This window comes from Anabrus simplex, chromosome 1, assembly GCF_040414725.1.
Source record: "Anabrus simplex isolate iqAnaSimp1 chromosome 1, ASM4041472v1, whole genome shotgun sequence".
Classification (NCBI taxonomy): Eukaryota; Metazoa; Arthropoda; class Insecta; order Orthoptera; family Tettigoniidae; genus Anabrus; species Anabrus simplex.
In genome coordinates this window covers 540,448,219-540,468,742 of record NC_090265.1, presented here as the reverse complement: position 1 = coordinate 540,468,742, position 20,524 = coordinate 540,448,219, and the positions used below count along the sequence as shown (strand labels likewise).

The following is a 20,524-nucleotide window of genomic DNA, read 5'->3' as shown; positions in this document are numbered from 1 at the left end:
ACGGAACAACGTCTCTTACTATTAAACGAACGCAAGTCGGAAAATGCAGTAAGTCTCTATCTCGTTACAAAACGTGAACTCGAAAATAAATATTTTGTGGCGAGCAATCCTCCAACTCAAACACGACCTCAGCATGCGCAATGAAGTTTTAGGGGAGAATAATAGTTCCCAACACACGTCTACCATTTAGTAGATGTTGTCCAAAAATAATAATCATCACCACCGCATTGGAAACCCTCAAATCGCCTACCGTCATTTCCAAATATTTATTTCCATGACTATCCAGTGAAACGAAATTCAATAAATTTACACGGTCAAACAACACCAACCGTGTATTCTAAATGCTCTTTTATCCTTGAGGTCACATTATCCTAATATTCATACTGACTTAACGTAACTGGTCGCTTGACTTTTACTACCAAGATTTTTAATCTTTACTAGAATCGTTTTTCACTTGGGATCTTACTAGAAATCTACTGTGCATCACACAGTAGTCGTCTCAATTTTCGAATTGTTAGCGGAATACACTACAGCCTGCCGCATAAAATTTCACATTTAATATACAGCCTGTCTCACAAATCCTTCCTCGGCAAACATAGCCTGCCTCAAAATTCATTCTCCTCGCCTTATCCCGGCGGTATTACTTAAAATCCAGGCCCCCTTTCACCTTCAATATTCCTACCACTCTCATCTCCACATATATAAATTTTTCGCTCTCAATCCATTTTTCTTATATTTCAAGACCTTTTCAAGTTTCAATCCTCTTGTGAAAAACAATAACCATTATAAAATACACCTCTTTATTTTACTGTTACTACAACTTTCGGACCTCGAGAATACAAGAACACACCGCGATTTTCCGTATCATCGACATACACGATGTCACAAAATTTTACTTCCCAAGAATAAAACATAACTTTATCGGATTTCATTGGAAATTTTCTAAATACCTGCGATCCTTGTAAAACATACTTGTAAAATGCACTTTTAACATAGGAAAATTTAACCCGCGGTAGACATTATTATTATTATTATTATTATTATTATTATTATTATTATTATTATTATTATTATTATTATTATTAATTTCGACAAAAATTTCTGAATTCAAATGATATTCGAAATTAAGACATTCGCCACGACTACTTTATCATGATCACCTTCCTAATTTTACTCACTTCGGACAATATCTCGAAGAACAATAACACAAGATTCCAACGTCGCATTTTATAGTTTCTTGACGTGAGTTTTACAAAACTAAAATTTTCACACGCTGACCAAAATTATAACACTTTTCGCCTGATAATTACAAATATCACCCGACACACACCTTGAAAAATTGGTTGGGACAAACAACAGTCTAACTACAACATAATACAAAAAACAGACAGACCTGCATTGATGTCATCTTCAATATTCTGGCTGCATTTAGCCAGCTGCCCTCGTGCTTAGCCGCACAAGGATACAAGGAACATCATCTTCTTAAACATATCTATCTTACAAATACTGCCTTTTCACACGTTATTAAATGACAACACAAATCACGCACTTCCTTCGTTATGATTTTGTACAGCAAACCTCCTTCGTTCTGCAGTCGACTGCAACTGTCTCCCTTCTCCCCAGACTCAGCTTTCATTCACCCTAATACAACAGGTGTTCCACAGATAACGAAATCAGAACTACTCTGACTAGCTTCCCAACTCCCTTAACACTTTCCAACACACACGAGGTGATGCAATAAAATCAGCTATGTATTTAAACAGACGCCTATGCTTTCACAGTTTTGTCGGCGAAAGTTCAGAAAAATTTCTATCACCTTCCCTTTCTAACAGTAGATGTGAACCGCAGCCACGAACAGGTACTAAGTTATTTGGAGATCAATCTTATACACTTTTTCTGCCGACGACGGGCGTAAGCTTCCGCTGCTTCAGAAACCAGACCGACACTGAGAAATATGCAGAGGGGGAGTTTCTTTTATAGTCTTATGAGGTGACGCTACTCGCACCACTAAGCTTGATTATGCAATCTGCTAATTTCGCGTCCAATAGACCGATTTTCATGAAACTTGTTCCAGAATTCCGGACAGACTTGCGATTTATTTAGATGTTAATCTCATAATTTTACCACACTCGCAACAGGTGAAATAAATTATTTCTGCCCGGGATTTTCGCGGGTTTTCTTCATCCACTGACCTTGGCACGTAGAGCTAGTCCACTGATCTGACGCTGATTTATACCTAGGCTTAACTGCATTTATATTTACCCTGGGGGTCCTGCCTTCACGTAGGGTTTAAGAATAATTTAGATTATTTATTTCTGTATTTACTGTGTTGCCAAAATCTCTCGTTACGAAGAATTCCGTGAATATAAAATATTGTTGAATATTCGCAGTCCACCGAAGTGTCACGGTATTTCACGAGCTTGCGGCTCGGTCTGACACGGGGCGCTCGCTCCCACGAGACAGCCAGACTCCCGAAATGGCCGCCCTCAAACAACTAAAGGTAGCTTGTTATTTGAAATAAATATTGAGAAAAATAAAAAATAATTTTCTCATCGTAGAATTATGGGTTCAGTAGCCCACTGTGATCCCTTAAACAGGTTGTATGGCCCGCACCACCAGTTCGAGTTTGACATCCCTGCACTCTATTACTGTTAGAAGACTTACTCTTACGTGTATAAAGAACACGTTCAATGTAGAACACTTAATAATATTAATGTTATTGGCAATACGTCCTACTAACTATCTTTACGATTTTCGGAGACGCCGAGGGACAGGTATTTAGTCCCGCAGGAGTTCTTTTACGTGCCGGTAAATCTACCGACACGAGGCTGACGTATTTGAGCACCTTGAAAAATCATCGGACTGAGCCAGAATTGAACTTGCCATGTTGGGGACAGAAGGCTAACGCCTCAACCGTCTGAGCCACTCAGTCCGGCTTGTATGTGCGTATGTCTCCCCCTTAGTCCATTTTCCTGAAACGGGGTCGGGGACGAGGTGAGGTGAAATTATACGGCAAGATTTGACGGCCGGATGCCCTTCCTGATGCCAACCTCACTTGAGGAGCTAATAAAGATTACATTAATGATGATTACTGCAATTGGGTAACGGGGTGGATGGAATCGGCTGCGGCCTGTAAATAGGAACTGTCCCGCCGTTTTCCTGGAAATGAAAATGGGAAACCACAGATAAACCATTCTCACGACAGCCGACGGTAGAGCTCGAACCCACTCGTCTCCCGAATGCAGAGCTTGGTTCGTTAGTCGTAGGGCGTTAACACACACGGCCACTTCGCTCAGTATAAACCCTTATATATGCTGTAAAGAAGGGAATATTGAAAAAAAAAATACCTTCACCTCGCAAACTGTATTTATGTCAGCCGTTGGTAGCATTGTGCGCTGACCTCAGTAAGCCTCTAAAAACAGAGCATCGTCCTGCGTTCCGGTCGCAGCGCTCTCTCGTGGAACTAGTCCAGGAGTCTGCTACCGAAAATGTAGCTTTGATATATTGTAATGAAAAAGGCCATTAACCTTTGACCTGAATCTACCGATAAAAGGGGCTGCCACTGCTTGAGTGTTTTCACATTGCAATCTACTTGCCGTCAGCTGTCAAGCTGCGGGACATACAGAAGCGAGAAAGAGTGTAGTAAATACACTGACAGGAACACACACTTTCGACATGCTCAATTTTTATAAAATCCAAAAGGATATAATCTATAGCCAGGCCCGAAGTGTACGGGTAAACAGTCTGCCTATAACACGGAAGCTCCAGGTTCGATTCCTGGCCAGTCCACCGTGAGGAATGGAAGGAGGTTCACTCAGCCTCGCAACATTATGAGGCGTTAATAAAATATGAACTGGAATATGTAAATTAATATCCAACATACAGTATTCATGAATTACATTCTTCATAAAAAGCCTTTGAGAGAAGTTCAATAATTATAGAAATAATTATAGAATTACAGAAATAATTATAGAAAAATCTGAATTATGTCCTTCCAGCTCTCTTTCATTTATCTTATGTCCACTACAGATGAAATAAGATGCTTCAAAATAGATCGAGAATCCAATAAAAATTTCTAAATACTCAGTAATGGCCAGCCATGAATGAAAGTTAACAGCGGTTCGAGCTGGAAACGGTCACTACTGTGATATGGTACGAATATCCTCACCATACTACTGTACTAAAGACTTGATCAGTTACTCTCAGAGATGACAATAAATAATAATAATAATAATAATAATAATAATAATAATAATAATAATAATAATAATAATAATAATAATAATAATAATCCCAACGAGATGGCCTCGTAGCTATAAGGTTGCATTCGAGAGATGGTAGGTTCGAAACCCAACATCGGCAGCTATGGAAATGGTTTTCCGTGACCTCTCATTTTCACACCAGATAATAAACTGTACCTTAATTAAGGTGACGGCTGCCTCGTTCCTATTCATGTCCCTTCCCTAACTTCTCATCGTGAAAATCCGCTGGCGAAGGAAAATAATTGTTGTTGTTGTTATTGTTGTTGTTCGTTTCTTCAACTTTCATCATTTTTAAGAGGTATCCGAATACCAGAATTTTGCCATGAACAGGAACGTCATAATTTGTTAGCTAGTTCATTACCACGCGTCTTTACATGTAAGTACTTTTAAATATCAACAGTGTGAGCCGGGATTCAATCCCATAACTTTGAGTACCGAAGGCAAGTCGTCTAATTAACTGTGCCACTCGATTGGCTGCGAGGAAAATAATATCCCACGGAAATATGACCAACTTGATAATAATAATAATAATAATAATAATAATAATAATAATAATAATAATAATAATAATAATAATAATAATTTCGTGTGGCTATTACTAGCCGATTGCAGCCCTTGTAAGGCAGACCCTCCGATGAGGGTCGGCGGCATCTGCTATGTATAGGTAACTGCGTGTTATTGTGGTGGAGGATAGTGTTATGTGTGGTGTGTGAGTTGCAGGGATGTTGGGGACAGCACAAACACCCAGCCCCCGGGCCATTGGAATTAACCAATTAAGGTTAAAATCCCCGACCCGGCCGGGAATCGAACCCGGGACCCTCTGAACCGAAGGCTAGTACGCTGACCATTCAGCCAACGAGTCGGACACCAGTACTAAAGGGTTACAGCACTGTAGCAGTGTTGAAGATGTGTTTTAACTGCGAAACAGTAGCTATCTTCTTAGTTATATTCGACTCGAGGCCTTACAAATACATATTCTAGTTACTGGTCTGCTTGACCTTTGCCAAATATATGGTGCAAAGTCGAAGAACGACAACAAGTCTGGTTGGAGCCGACCAACTTTCGAAACAGTTTTAAAGTTCACATATATATCAAGGGATATCTCTAAGTAGTTTTGCGATGACGGCGCGACGCGACGCGACACGATGCAAGGCGCCTAGGTTTGAGACGTGCACATACCTCGAGTAATTCTACTAAGTAATGACCATGAACTTTTTCAGACTCCATATGAATGAAAACAATGTGTATCTCCAGCCTGAGAGATGTACTCGTAACTTACAGATGTAATATTTGGCTGGCGCTCAAAATCTTTCTGGCTGATCATCGCAAGAATCAATATACAGCACACTTCATTAACATTAGTATTATTTATCTACCATAATTATGATCAGAAATTTGGAAGGTCTAGAGAAAGAAAAGGGCGAGTACGTATAAAATGTTCCCTAGACCTATGTATTTACGATGTAAGCACTGTAAACAGATTGCGCAGTAATCGTGTCTTGATTACCGTGATTTCTTGTCCAGAATCCACTCATTTTCGTGCGAAGATCTAGACTAATTAGGAATAAGATTGTAACCCTTAGAGTACTAAATATGAACTAATACTATTATTGATTTCCTTAATATTGCCCTCTTGTTACGAGTCAGGGAATGTCGTAACTGTGCCATAACCAAATGGGAGTTTTAAGCACTTTTTCTTGATTTTATCATTAGTTTTGTAGGCCATGGAATTAGACAAATGAAGTACTTTCCATAAAGAATATAAACAAAAACTGCTCTCATATAAGTAATGTGTCGAGGAAATACAGAGCTGTTTTATGAAATATGTTCTTTTCTTTGCTAGTGATTTGACGTCGTACTTATATGTTGAAGATTTCCGGCGACGAAAGTATGGAAAAGGGTTAGGATTAGGAATTAACGGGCGTGGTCTTAATCACGTTATTTGCCTGCTATTAAAATGGGAAACCGCCAGAGCATGTGGGCTCACCGATCCCAATCCTTGCATACGTAGTTCACTTTTTATTTATTTTGCCTTTCGGTCTTCTTCGACCATTCAGCGAGCCTCTATTTCTATTATCTTATAATTAAGAGCCATTTGTATATGATCTTTATTACTATATATAATTTTCTACTAATAGTGAATATACATGATGAAATGAACTTATACATTTGAAATGCAACTCTAATGCTAAAGACGACACATAGACACCCCTTCCTCGATCCAGAGGAATTAACCAATTGTTAAAATCCTAAACCCGGCCGGGAATCGAGCCCTGGGCCCCTTGAACAAAGCGCCGGCACGCTAAGTCATCATTTGAGCGTGGTTAAAAGAGATAGACAGGTAAAAGAGTGGCATGATCACTGGCCTCCCACTAAAGCGGCCGGGGTTCGAATCCCGGTCGAAGCATGTAGGATTTTTGAATCCTGAAAGAGAACCTCTTTTTTTACAATCTGTTTTACGTCGCACCGATACAGATAGGTCTTATGGCGACGACAGGATATGAAAGGCCTGGGGTGTGAAAGAAGCGGCCGTGGCCTTAATTAGGGTACAGCCCCAGCACTTGCCTGGTGTGAAAATGGGAAACCATGGCAAACCATCTTTAGAGCTGCCGACAGTGGGGATCGAACCCACGATCGCCCGGATGGAAGCTCACAACTGCGCGGCCCTAACCGACGGACAACTCGCCCGGTAAAGGGGAAATGAAACAACAGTCTGACCACTAGCATCACGTCAACCATACAGTAAATATAAACGAGGTCGACTTCCGATCGGCGAGGGAGTAAGTGGGGTTACGAAGTAAGAGATGTGCATAGCGCAAGCGTGACAAGGACGCTGGTCACTAAGAGAGGATTGTGACAAGAATGGCAGCCACGACAAACTGCTGCTGGTGAAGTACTGTGCCCTGGGTAAGTGTCCTGTATGCACAAAGCAATATAACCTTACTTTCGGTTCATACTGTTTCAACAATTAGAAACTAAATGTTCGTTCACATTTATATAGATTTCACATAGTGGGATTAAGGAGAGGCTGTGTTAATAAGCATGAATGATTTCCTCCTCAAAATAACTTCTTCTTTATCTGTTTACCCTCTAGGGTCGGCGTTTTCCTCGGACTGCCTCAAGGGCAGTGTCCTGGAGCTTCAGACTCTGGATCCTGGGATACAACTGGGGAGGATGACCAGTACCTCGCCCAGGCGACCTCACCTGCTATGCTGAACAGGGGCCATGCTGGGGGATGGGAAGATTGGAAGGGATAGACAATGAAGAGGGAAGGAAGCGGCCGTGGCCTTAAGTTAGGTACCATCCAGGCATTTGCCTGGAGGAGAAGTGGGAAACCACGGAAAACCACTTCTAGGATGGCTGAAATGGGAATCGAACCCACCTCTACTCAGTTGACCACCCGAGGCTGAGTGGACCCCGTTCCAGCCCCCGCACCACTTTTGAAATTTCGTGGTAGAGCCAGGAATCGAACGCGGGCCTCCGGGGGTGGCAGCTAAGCACACTAACCACTACACCATAGAGGCGGACCTCAAAATAACTACGAAGGAAATAAGTGATCATTTTCGTATTCTTATGGAAAGAGAGAGGTGGGGAGAAAATAACTTGTGTATAAATACTCGTATACCAGTTCAACGACCGAAACTATACCGTAAACGTCTTATTCTTCCTCTCCTTCCTAGCCTTTTTGCGCCAATTTCTCGGCTTCTTCCCTTCCTGATGCCAACCCTATGTGGAGGGATGTATTCACTATTGCTTTCTGCAGTGGTTGGCAGTGTGGAGTGTTGTGTTTGTATGGAAATGTGTGTATTAAGATGAATACAAACACTCAGTCCACAAGCCACAGAAATTAACAAGACGCGACTAAAATTCACGGCCCGACCGGGAATCGAATCCGTGACGCTTTGAATCAGAGACCACTACGCCGATCGTTAAGTCAGGAGCTAGACCTTCAACAATCATCATTACCAAATTATTACAAATGATATATTAAGACAAATTTAATTTATGTATGGACACCTCAACCCCAGATCCATCTCTGGAATACAGAACGTTTACACTCCTGTATTTCTTCTGGTATGGGCTACAGCAAATTTGTGATCTGTCTCATTCTTGGGTATCAAAGGTAATGGTTATGGAAATAATTGAGGTATGAGCAATGCCATCCCAATCTCTGTTATGCTTTTCTTATTCTCCCAATTGGTGTTCCGTCGCACGCACATAGGGTTGTGAGCTCGATAGCCGCAGTCGCTTAAGTGTGGCCAGTATCCATTATTCTGGAGATAGTGAGTTCGAACACACTGTCGGCAGCCCTGAAGATTGTCTTCCGTGGTTTCGCATTTCCACACCAGGCTGGGGCTGTATCTGACTTAAGGCCACGGCCACTTCCTTTCCACTCCTGGCCCTTTCTTATCCCATCGTCGTCATAATAACTATCTGTGTCGGTGCGACGGAAAACAACTTGTTAAAACAATAGGGTTGTTACGTTGTTATATAAAATCAAGCTCTTATGGTGATGACTGTTTTGGGACAATGGTGTGTTAAGAAAGAAGTGGGAAAGAAGCGACCGTGTCCTTCATTAATGTACCTAGCATGAAAATGGAAAACCACGTGAATCCATATTCTGCGCTACCTCCCAAATGCAAGCCCACAGCTACGTGAATCGAACCACTCAGCCAACTCGCTGGGTTCCCTCTTCTGAATTTGTCGCTCTTTTGTCGTTCATAGTTTTGGTTGGTGTAAACGTGTTAATGGGCTTGGCAAATTTATATATAATAGCACTTTCTGGTTCAGTGCGGGAAACAACAAGAAAGCACCCCTAGCACGACTCTTCTATGACGCCTGGGTTATCAATGAATTGATGGTGAAATTGCTGGGAATCCAACCTGTCTTCGAACTTAGGGCTCACCATACGCCTACACACATACAGTTCAAATTCTTGTGAGACTGCTGATTCAGTATTCATAACCCAAAGGATCAATTTTAGGGAGAAACCGAAGAGAAAGAGGTGACATTCAGTTCGACCAGCGATCGCACTGATGAAAACCTATAGACATCTCTTTGGGCCGTTCTTCACTAAAAAGTAAGTTTAGAATTACATCGGAGCAAGTTGACGTCCCGACACGTATGCATGAGAGAATATAAAGCAGAATTATTTCTGACTGGCGATGAGAATAGTTCTAACTGCGGAGTACAATGTTCACCATAACATCCCTCTAGCAAATAAAGTTGGAAGTGTCCTGGATACGACAAAATATAAAAGAGAACTGTATAGATCACTGGGCAGATGGCTGAGTCAGAGACAGAAAATGATTAGGCTCGCCATTCAGAAATTTAAAAATATGATTCAATTTGGGAGATTCAGTTGTTGTGTTGAAAAATCATTTCCCTGTGGTTCGGATTCGACGTAGAACTGGAGGTCCTGGGGCTAGAGTCACGATATCATCCTTGTCCTACGTTAAATCAGATGATACTATTTGCGTAAGGTGACCGGATTCTTGGCTGAATGGTCAGCGGCGTGGTCTTCAGTTCAGAGGACCCTAGATTCGGTCCCCGACTGGGTATGCGATTTTAGCCACGTTTGGTTAATAAAAGTATTCTGATTCGAGGACTGGGTGTTTGTGTTTGTCTCAATATACACCTCTTAATATGCTCCCAACACACACCACGTTACCAACCATCACAGAAATACACAATAGAGGATACATTATCTCCATAAAGGACTATTTACCCCCTGTGGGTAGGGGACACAGACGAAGAATACACCCATGCTATCCCCTGCCTATTGTAAGAGGCGACTAAAAGGGGCAACCAAGGAATGATTGAATTAGAACCATGAAACTGCTTGTGGTTAGTACCATCACGAGGGTAACACCATGGGTCACTTTTACTTGCGAGTAGTACAACTATATTAGGTACACAATAGGTTTGTGATTAGTAGCGGTAGAGAGTGGTTCACTTTGGGTTCACAGTACCTGTGGTTAGTATCACTATATGCGGAACACCACGGGCTTCCGTTGCCTGTGATTAGTACCATTATGCAAGAAACACCACGGGTCTGGGCGTTGCCTGTGATTAGTACTACTATATGAGCAACACCGTGGATCTGCGTAGCCTGTAATTAGTACGCACTATGTGAGAAACACCACGGGAATATGGCGCCCGTGATTAGTACACCTGTGTGAAGGAAAGCATGGGTTTGCGTTGCCTATGAATGGCGCCATTACGTGAGAAACACCATAGTTCTGCGTTACCTGTGTCTAGTGCATTACTTGTGAGTAGTACCATAATGTGTGGAATACCGTGAGTCTAGGCTACTTTTGATTAGTACCGCAACAAGATTCTACTTTTTATAAGCGATAAGTAAGAGGGGCCACTGATCTGGATTTTGTACCCCTTTAGACAACAAATACCATCGATTCAGGATTGTGCTTTGGAAGCAGTCCCTTGGTCAGTAATACTATTGTTTTAAGATAGTTTCTGGGAAGGTGGAGCATTGCGGGTCGGATCCACTGAAGTTATTAATCATTGTTCATTGTCGTCTTTTTAAATTCCTGCCAGTGGATCGATTTTGAATATATGTTCAACTTTCAATATTGTGAGTTGGATCCGTTGATTATTTTAAATTCATAATTATACATCCGTCCGCCTCTGTGGCGTAGTGGTTAGTGTGATTAGCTGCCGCCCCCGGAGGCCCGAGTTTGATTCCCGGCTCTGCCACGAAATTTGAAAAGTGGTACGAGGGCTGGAACGGGGTCCACTCAGCCTCTGGAGGTCAACTAAGTAGAGGGGGTTCGATTCCCACCTCAGCCATCCTGGAAGTGGTTTTCCGTGGTTCCCGCTTCTCCTCCAGGCAAATGCCGGGATGGTACCTAACTTAAGGCCATGGCCGCTTCCTTCCCTCTTCCTTGTCTATCCCTTCCAATCTTCCCATCCCCCCACAAGGCCCCTGTTCAGCATAGCAGGTGTCACCTGCGCGAGGTACTGGTCATCCTCCCCAGTTGTATCCCCCGACCCAGAGTCTAAAGCTCCAGGACACTGCCCTTGAGGCGGTAGAGTTGGGATCCCTCGCTGAGTCCGAGGGAAAAACCGACCGTGGAGGGTAAACAGATTACGAACGAACATCCATTCATTCTTCATCATCACGTTTTGAATTCTGGTCAGTGGATAAATTTCGGAGTTTTAAATTGTCATTACATTTCGTCTCGTACCATTAGGGGCCGATGACCTAGATGATAGGCCCCTTTAAACAATATCATCATCATCATCATAAAGAACTATTTACTTAAGCTTCACTATCTACAGACAGCGCGGAATGATGAAGATAATGGCCATGGTTCCTACGTCAATAAATTCTCCCTATCTCTGCCATTAAAGCTCGCATGTGTTCAAACTCCGTAGACTACACCTTCAATCCCTGAAGCCATATCGCCAATTAGGGCGAAGCTGTACCCACGCCTCTCACATCGGTTAGCATAAGGCGAGGCTCGCGATCTGCTAGTGGTATTTCCACATGAGCGCGGACCCACGCTTCCACTGCAACGCCCATGTCCTCTCGCTTAGACGAACGTCATTTCTGTTCTTGGATCAGTCTTAAAGAAGCCACAAGATAACAGAACGCCGACAGTTTTTCTTTGTTTGAAGAAAACTACCCACTTTGCGTTCATTTTGTGAATGTAGTTCACAGCTGTTTGTTGAGCATTCGTACAGTTTGAAAGCACATGGCAGTATGTTGTTGTTACCACCTGCACGAAGACATTCGATTAACGAAGGGCCCATCCCATGTTGTAGGTACCGTTGAGATGCGCCTTGGAAAGTCTAGTTCGTATAAACAATGTAATATGTTATCATGGCGACTAGAAATTAATGGTGTGATGACTCCCTCTGAATCACGTGTTAACAGACACGGTGTACATGTTCTCCGCCACCTGCAGCACTGCTGTCGATATAAAGGCCAAGTAGGCGCGCTTTTTGTCGACTTGAAGCGGAAGTGTGTAAACAGTTTCTGCGTTTTTTTCGGTAGTTTCATACGCGCAAAATATCTGGTGTGAAGTGGGAAACCACGGAAGACCCCTTCCAAGATGGCTGAGGTGGGAATCGAACCCACCTCTACTCAGTTGACCTCCAGAGGCTGAGTGGACCCCGTTCCAGCCCTCGTACCACTTCTCAAATTTCGTGGCAGAGCCTGGAATCGAACCCGAGCCTCGGAAGGGGGGGGGGGCAGTTGATCACACTAACCACTACACCACAGAGGCGGACTGGCCCGTTTTTACGGCCGGATATTCTTCCTGACGCCAACTCTATAGTATATGGGAGATGTATTTACTATTCTGTTTCTGTGGTGGTTAGTGGTATAGTGTGTTGTATGTGTATAGAGGGAAGTGTATTGAGACGAATACAAACACCCAGTCCCCGAACCAGAGGAACTAACAAACCTTGAATCGGTTCAGAGGGCCGCGGGTTCGATTCCCGTCTGGATCAGTGATATTATCCTTAAAATGGTTAATTACTCTAGCTCGGGGACTGGGTGTTTCTAATGTCTCCAATATCCTTGCAACTCACACAATACTATACTCCACCACAAAATCACGCAGTTTCCTATACACAGCAGATGCACCCGCCGGAGGGTCTGCATTACATGTGTTGCACCAGGCTAGCAATAGCCACATTAATTTTATTGAATTAAAATCCACAGCCTGTTTCTAGTCATTCGATCGGTCAGAAATGGAATGAATGAAGCCCCATCTAGCGGCGAGGATAGGAATTGTGCCGGCTGCCGAAGCCAGTCGCACTCCTCTGGGGCAATGATTAATGACTGATAGATGAAATGAAATGATATTGGAGAGTGTTGCTGGAATGAAATATGAGAGGGAAAACCGGAGTGCCCGGAGAAAATCCTGTCCCGCCTCCGCTTTGTCCAGCACAAATCTCACATGGAGTGACAGGGATTTGAACCACGGAACCCAGCGGTGAGGGGCCGCCGCGCTGCCGCCTGAGCCACGGAGGCTCCACTAATTTTATTATTATTATTATTATTATTATTATTATTATTATTATTATTATTATTATTACCTAAACGAGGCACAGAAATAGTTACAAATAGAGGAATGTGGCGGCGGGTAGTAAATTCACAGAGCCTTGCAGGCTGAACGCTGAAAGTCTTTAATAAGGATGTATGCAGTATGCAGAGGCTAGAGCAAAATGTAGCTTCCACTTAAGTCTCGGTCTTACTCGTATTCATGGCTGTGACAATATGGTCACTGCTGAGGTATGGGAAGTGCTGAGTAATGACATTCGGAGCATGCCCCGTGCATCTGATTGTTTTGCTCACAAGATCAGTCATACTGCAATAGCACTTTATGACCCAGTGAGGAAAGCAATGGGAAAATACCTCACTCCTCATCTTGTCTAGTCCGCCTCATTTCGGCGGAGCCATCGGGTTTTACAGTTTCCCTATAACCACTTAACCACCGGTCGTGCTATTGAGGATCCAGCCAGCCTCTGGACTGATGACCTAACAGACGGACATGCATGTAGTAGTAGTAGTAGTAGTAGTAGTAGTAGTAGTATATAATTATGAAGCAATGCTTTATTTCTTTCTTTCTTTCTTTCTTTCTTTCTTTCTTTCTTTCTTTCTTTCTTTCTTTTCTTCTTAATCCGTTTAGCCTCCAGGGTTGGTTTTTCCGTCGGACTCAGCGAGGGATCCCACCTCTAGCGCCTCAAGAGCAGTGACCTGGAGCGTGAGACTTTGGCTCAGGGATACAACTGAGGAGAAGGAACAGTACCTCGCCCAGGTGGTCTTACCTGCTATGCTGAACAGGGGTCTTGTCGGGAGAGGGGGAAGATTGGAACGGATAGCCAAGGAAGGGGGAAGGAAGCTACCTAAGTTAGGTATCATCCCGGCATTTGCCTGGAGAAGAACTGGGAAACCACGGAAAACCACTTCAAGGATGGCTGAGGTGGGAATCGAATCCTTCTCTACTCAGTTGACCTCCCGAGGCTGAGTGGACCCCGTTCCAGTCCTCGATCACTTTCCAAATTTCGTGATAGAGCCGGGAATCAAATCCGGACCTCCGGGGATGGCACACACTAACCACTACACCACAGAAGCTGACTGTAGGAATATTAAGGGGGGCCAAAACAGGCAATATCAATTTTTCCGTTATTTTAATGTTAAAATTATTCCTCCACCTACGGGCTGCCGGAAGACAAAGAATACACAATATAGTAAACAGTGATTGAAAAGGAAATAAGTTGAAAAGAACTCGAAATAATGAAAACATTTTGTGAAATTAGATCTACCACTCTAAAAAAAAAAAAAAATTGAAATTAAAGACTACGAAGATACAGAAAAGCTATAAGAACAATTTTGAGAAATGAATTCCTACAAAATTTAAAATATAAAATATAATACGGACTTGAGGTCAGTTGATTTTATTTCAATGAATACAGATAATGTCTCAAAACAAGGATACTCATTGAGGGCTTTTAGCCCCTGTCCAAGAACTGTATCTAAAACCTGAACATACAGTAGTAACAGTTGCATGTAGAGTATTCAGCCCAAAGGCTGGTTGGATCCTCTACAGCTCCAGCATCAGGTATCATTGATGGCTTAAGCGTCAATGAAGTGGTATTCTAGAGAAATGAGGAGTCGCTTTGCTTACCGTTCCAGAAGTTGCTATGACATATCAGTCTGACAAGCCCACTGAAATGAACGCACCAACCGACCCAGTGAGCGACATTTTCACGCCAATCATAACAGGGACTGGCTGCATAAAAAATGCCATTGCTAAACTCACTCATACCTCAGTCACTTTTATACTCTTAAATCAAAGAATGAGACCAAGACAGGTCAATGAAAGTAACAAATTTGTTTTAGCCCATATCAGAAGATACACTTTGCTCTAATGAATGAACACCAAGTCTCACCATAAAAGGCAGAGTATCAGTTGGGTAAAATATAATTTTCAAGCCGGTTGAGTCACTGGCCTTCTAACCCTAACTTCGCTGGTTCGATCCTGACTCAATCCGGTGGTATTTAAAGGTGCTTGAATACGCCAGCCTCATGTCCGAGATTTACTGGCACGTAAAAGAACTCCTGCGGGACAAAATTCCGGCACATCGGCGTCTCTGAAAACCGTCAAAGTAATTCGTAGTAGGTAAAAACAATAACATAATTATAATTTTAAAACTCGCATGTTTCATGTGTTTTTACCGTGAGAGAAATAACGGAGATGTCCGCAATGTTTATATTTTTCGAAAAGTTTAAATTTCTCCGAAAATATTAGTTCTATCTAGAAAGTGAACATAATACAGTATAAGCCTGTTAGTATATATAAAATGTAATATTCAATCATTGATTACTATGTATTTTCTTCTTCTTAATCTGTTTACCTTCCAGGGTTCGTTTTTCCCTCGGACTCAGCGAGGGATCCCACCTCTACCACCTCAAGGGCAGTGTCTTGGAGTGTGAGACACTGGATCGGGGGATACAACTGGGGAGAATGACCAGTACCTCGCCCATGCGGCCGCACCTGCTATCTGAACAGGGGCCTTGTGGGGGGATGGGAAGATTGGACGGGATAGACAAGGAAGAGAGAAGGAAGCGTCCGTGCCCTTAAGTTAGGTACTATTCCGGCATTTGCCTGGAGGAGAAGTGGGAAACCACGGAAAACCACTTCCAGGATGGCTGATGTGGGAATCGAACCCACCTCTACTCATTTGACCTCCCGAGGCTGAGTGGACCCCGTGCCAGCCCTCGTACCACTTTTTCAAATTTCGTGGCAGAACCGGGAATCGAATCCGGGATTCCGGGGGTGGCAGCTAATCACACTAACCACTACACCAGAGAGGCGGACACTATGCATTTTACTGAACAATAATGGACATATTCACTAATATACATTTGTATTCGTAAATACATCAACGGCGAGCATCGCTGGCTTGGAAACATCGTTCAGTCGTCATAGTAATGAACTAACTGGTATAGTGGTTGATGTCATGATTGTTGTTTATACAAGCTGTAAATCTATATTAGTGAATATGTCCATTAAATTACGGTGGGTATAACTACAGTAAGACCGGGCGAGTTGGCCGTGCGCGTAGAGGCGCGCGGCTGTGAGCTTGCATCCGGGAGATAGTAGGTTCGAATCCCACTATCGGCAGCCCTGAAAATGGTTTTCCGTGGTTTCCCATTTTCACACCAGGCAAATGCTGGGGCTGTACCTTAATTAAGGCCACGGCCGCTTCCTTCCAACTCCTAGGCCTTTCCTATCCCATCGTCGCCATAAGACCTATCTGTATCGGTGCGACGTAAAGCCCATAGGGGAAAAAAAAACTACAGTAAGTTAGATGCAATGTTGGGATAGGTGCGTCTCAACTTGAAATAAGATGCTATTTCGACATTTGCATAATATGCTTGCAGTTTGACGTAGCAGTTGATCTTGTGATTACTACTCACCGAGAACTACAGTTTAACATGATATCCAGACCACAGGAAAGTACCCAACTTAATAGCCAAGCAGTTTTTTTTGTTAGGTTCTTCGAGTTTATCATCGTCAATATATGAAAAAAGTTCAACCAATATCCGACCACATTGCTAAATAAGAAGGAGAAGAAGAACTGGGTGACTTAGCAGCAGCAAGTTTTCATTCAGAAGATGGTGGGTTCGAACCCCACTGCAGGCAGCCCTGAAGAGTATTTTCCATGTTTGTTTTCATTCCTAGTCCTTCCCTATCGCATCATCGCCAAAACTCTTTGACATTTTTTTTCTTTTGCTAGTGGGTTTACGTCGCACCGACACAGGTCTTATGGCGACGATGGGATAGGATAGGTCTAGGAGTTGGGAGGAAGCGGCCGTGGCTTTAATTAAGGTATAGCCCCAGCATTTGCCTGGTGTGAAAATGGGAAACCACGGAAAACCATCTTCAGGGCTGCCGACAGTGGGATTCGAACCCACCTATCTCCCGGATACAAGCTCACAGCCGCGTGCCTCTACGCGCACGGCCAACTCGCCCGGTGACATTATCATTATTATTATTATTATTATTATTATTATTATCATGCCTCTAGGGGTTTGAGACTACTTTTATCAACCTTGTGGCATCATTCGTTACAAGAGATAGACATGTAAACGAGTGGCATGGTCACTGGCCTCTCACCAAAGTGGCGGGGTTTCGAATCCCGGTAGAAGCATGTAGGATTTTTGAAGTCAGAAAATCAACCTTCACGTAACTACGATCTTCCTTTCGTGTGTGGAAGAGAGTGCATCCATTATGAGAACTCAAGGTACTCTTCTATGACTTTCTAAGCCTAGGTCTTCAAATAATCCTAGAGAAATTCACACTGAGGTTAGCTGGAATTCGAACATACCATATCTAACACTTGTAGCATCCGAAGTTCAATCTACTTTGGAATCGATGTTCATTTAAAGATACAATCCCCGTAACGCTAACTTAACAAATACTTCTACTGCACAATTACGTACTTTCTTCGACAAACTACAGTCTAAATATTGATAGTGGTAAGTCTAGAGTCACTGCATTAGACCGGAACATTTCACAATATACCTAGTATAGTCTGATAACATGAGAGTTTTTTTTCTTACCTTTGAAGTGAGATCGGGCCTCATGAGGCAGCGCAGGCTCTCTCCACACAGCCCGTACTTCTTAGCCTCGGATGGCAGTGACAATGTTTTGTTGTAACATTTGTCGCCCTCCCCGAGACCACACACCCCTTTAGGACAGCAGCCACACATATCAGTGACCAGTCCGTAGGGGCACTGGGCAGCTTCCTTAGGACACGAGTCCACCTCACATTTTGGGCACTCGTTGCCTAAGCCCAGCGCGAGGATCGCCGCGAAGATCAGCGCTGAGTGCATCACAGCCATCTTGAGTCAACCACTGTAGCGAACTGCAGCCCGCTGAGCGAGGCGCCTTCGTTTATATAACGAGCGGCGGCGCTGGCGTAGTGTACTGCGTTCAACAGGCATGAGAACTGCAAGAAAATAGTATTTCCTACACACACTAATGCTTTACCCACGAATACATAAAAAAAGCACACTATCACAGAAAAACGTAAAACTCATCTACACCACACTTATGCGACCTGTCCTCACATACGCTTACCCAGCCACAGGGCTTCATATCCATAGCAAACATACAAAAACTGCAAAGAATACAAAACTGGTTATTACACCTAGCTGTTAAAGACTACACTATTCCCATAGTAGAACTACACAACATTACCAAAGTACCCTACATCTTAGACTACATACACTAACAACATTTTTATATTACTGCCCGAGCACACAATAACCCACTTATTAACACCCTAGGCCAATACGACCCAGACAGAAACGACACATATCACCGACGACCGAAACGTATATTAATAGTAAGAGACATTCTAACTAATCCAGACTAAAAACACCCCCACATACAAACGCAAATTAAACATAAACTTAATGCACACCAAAAACTAAAATAAATCCTTATACAGACTACTACAACACAAGATTAGGCCCGTTTTTACATCCTCTGCACTACCACGCCCCTTCTTACGAGAAGCACTTCTTGATAACCCGAAATTACGATAGCTGCCAATATTGCTGCAAAACTTCAATTAATCCACCCGCAGATACTTATTTATAAATAAGTTGCGATAACAACATACGGTGCAGCGTTGCAAACCCAAAAGCAACATTAAGGTAGGTTAAACCCTGCATGGGTAACCATACAGGGTAAACCACATCGAATAAATGTATTACTGTGTCAGCCAACAAAAGCTTGCCGATTTCTCTGGTCACACATACACATACTGTATCACAAATTTAAATTTACTACGGCACATAAAAATTAACACTCACACAACGAAAATAAATCCCATTTTCAGTTATTTAAATCATTAATTAATATAATTATATACAGACCGACAGAGGAGCACGATAAAGCGGACCGATATCGGTTCTTCTCACACCACCTATCTCCGGGGAGATAGAGATAACCAGGGATAATATTTTCTAGGTAGGAAAATATGTTAGAATTCCTTCCCGGCAGTTTAATGAAAATTAAAAATTTTAAAAATTGAATAGCCAATAGGCTATAATTACATTTCCCCTCGCATTTCTTAGACTTGCGAAATTGAACATGAACACCATTATTATTATTATTATTATTTTATTACTCTCCTTTTACAGAAAATTCATTTGTTTCCATATCGATCGCTTTGATATCAAACAAAATGAAGATGTTGAGGGGCTCAGACGGCTGAGCGCTAGATTTCTGAGCCCAAGTTGGCAGATTTAATCTCGGCTCAGTTCGATGGTATTTGAAGGTCCTCAAATACGCCAACCTCGGGTCGGTAGATTTACAAGCACGTAATGAACTGATTCAGAGCAAAATTCCATCACCTCGGCGTCTATTTATGACTAGACAGTTAAAAGGATGCTGAACATACTATATTATTATTATTATTATTATTATTATTATTATTATTATTATTATTATTATAAGAAGAAGAAGAAGAAGAAAGGCCAATTATTCTACTTTCGTTTCAAAACAATCACCATCACATAATTGTAAACATTTCATTAAAATGTGTATGAACTGGTTTGGGAAAATATTCCACTAATTGCTCCATTATTGTATTGAGTAATCCTCAAAAATTAAAAGGTTGTGGTTACTTTAGTTACGGATAAGAAAAATCATGATCATTAGCCCTTTAATAGGTCAGTTTTTACTTGAAGTGTGACTAATAATTTGAATTATTATTCATCAGACTTAACATGTGAATGTGTAATTTATTACGGTTAGGGTAGGAACTTGAAATAAGGTTACTTTTATGGAACGAGAAAATAAAATTACATCTGAGGTTGATTCCGAAAATTGTCGTTGACTGGGATCCACACAGCCTGTGTTCTCTAATTCTCTGCTAATGTAGGATTTAGACTTGTCGACTACAGAGATAGGCTACACGTCAACATATTCAATGAGGGAATTGCTGCTTGATGCTCATCTGGGTTATTGATGATCGTTGATTGTATAGAAATTTTGCGGCACAAGGCTCATTACAAAAATTAGCACTTTAGCCGGATGTCTATAATCCACTATACAAGAGTAACTGTAAGCTAGCATTCAGGAAATTGTGGATTTTCAATCAATCAGTCAATACTGATCTGCATTTCGGACAGTCGCTCAGGTGGTGGATTCCCTATCTGTTGTTTTCCTAGCCTTTTCTTAAATGACTTTTTTTTTTTGCTATTTGCT

At 42.4% G+C, this 20,524-nt stretch overlaps 1 protein-coding gene across 1 annotated transcript in view; it reads right to left on the bottom strand.

Moving 5' to 3' along the window:
* LOC136869155 (insulin-like growth factor-binding protein-related protein 1) overlaps positions 1-18,188 on the bottom strand; it is a 145,455-nt gene extending 127,267 nt beyond the window's left edge. Inside the window, exon 1 of the mRNA XM_067144828.2 lies at positions 17,866-18,188. Coding sequence (XP_067000929.2) covers positions 17,866-18,147 — 282 coding nt within the window. The 5' untranslated portion in view covers positions 18,148-18,188. The remainder of the gene's footprint in view (positions 1-17,865) is intronic.
* Positions 18,189-20,524: the final 2,336 nt, after the last annotated feature.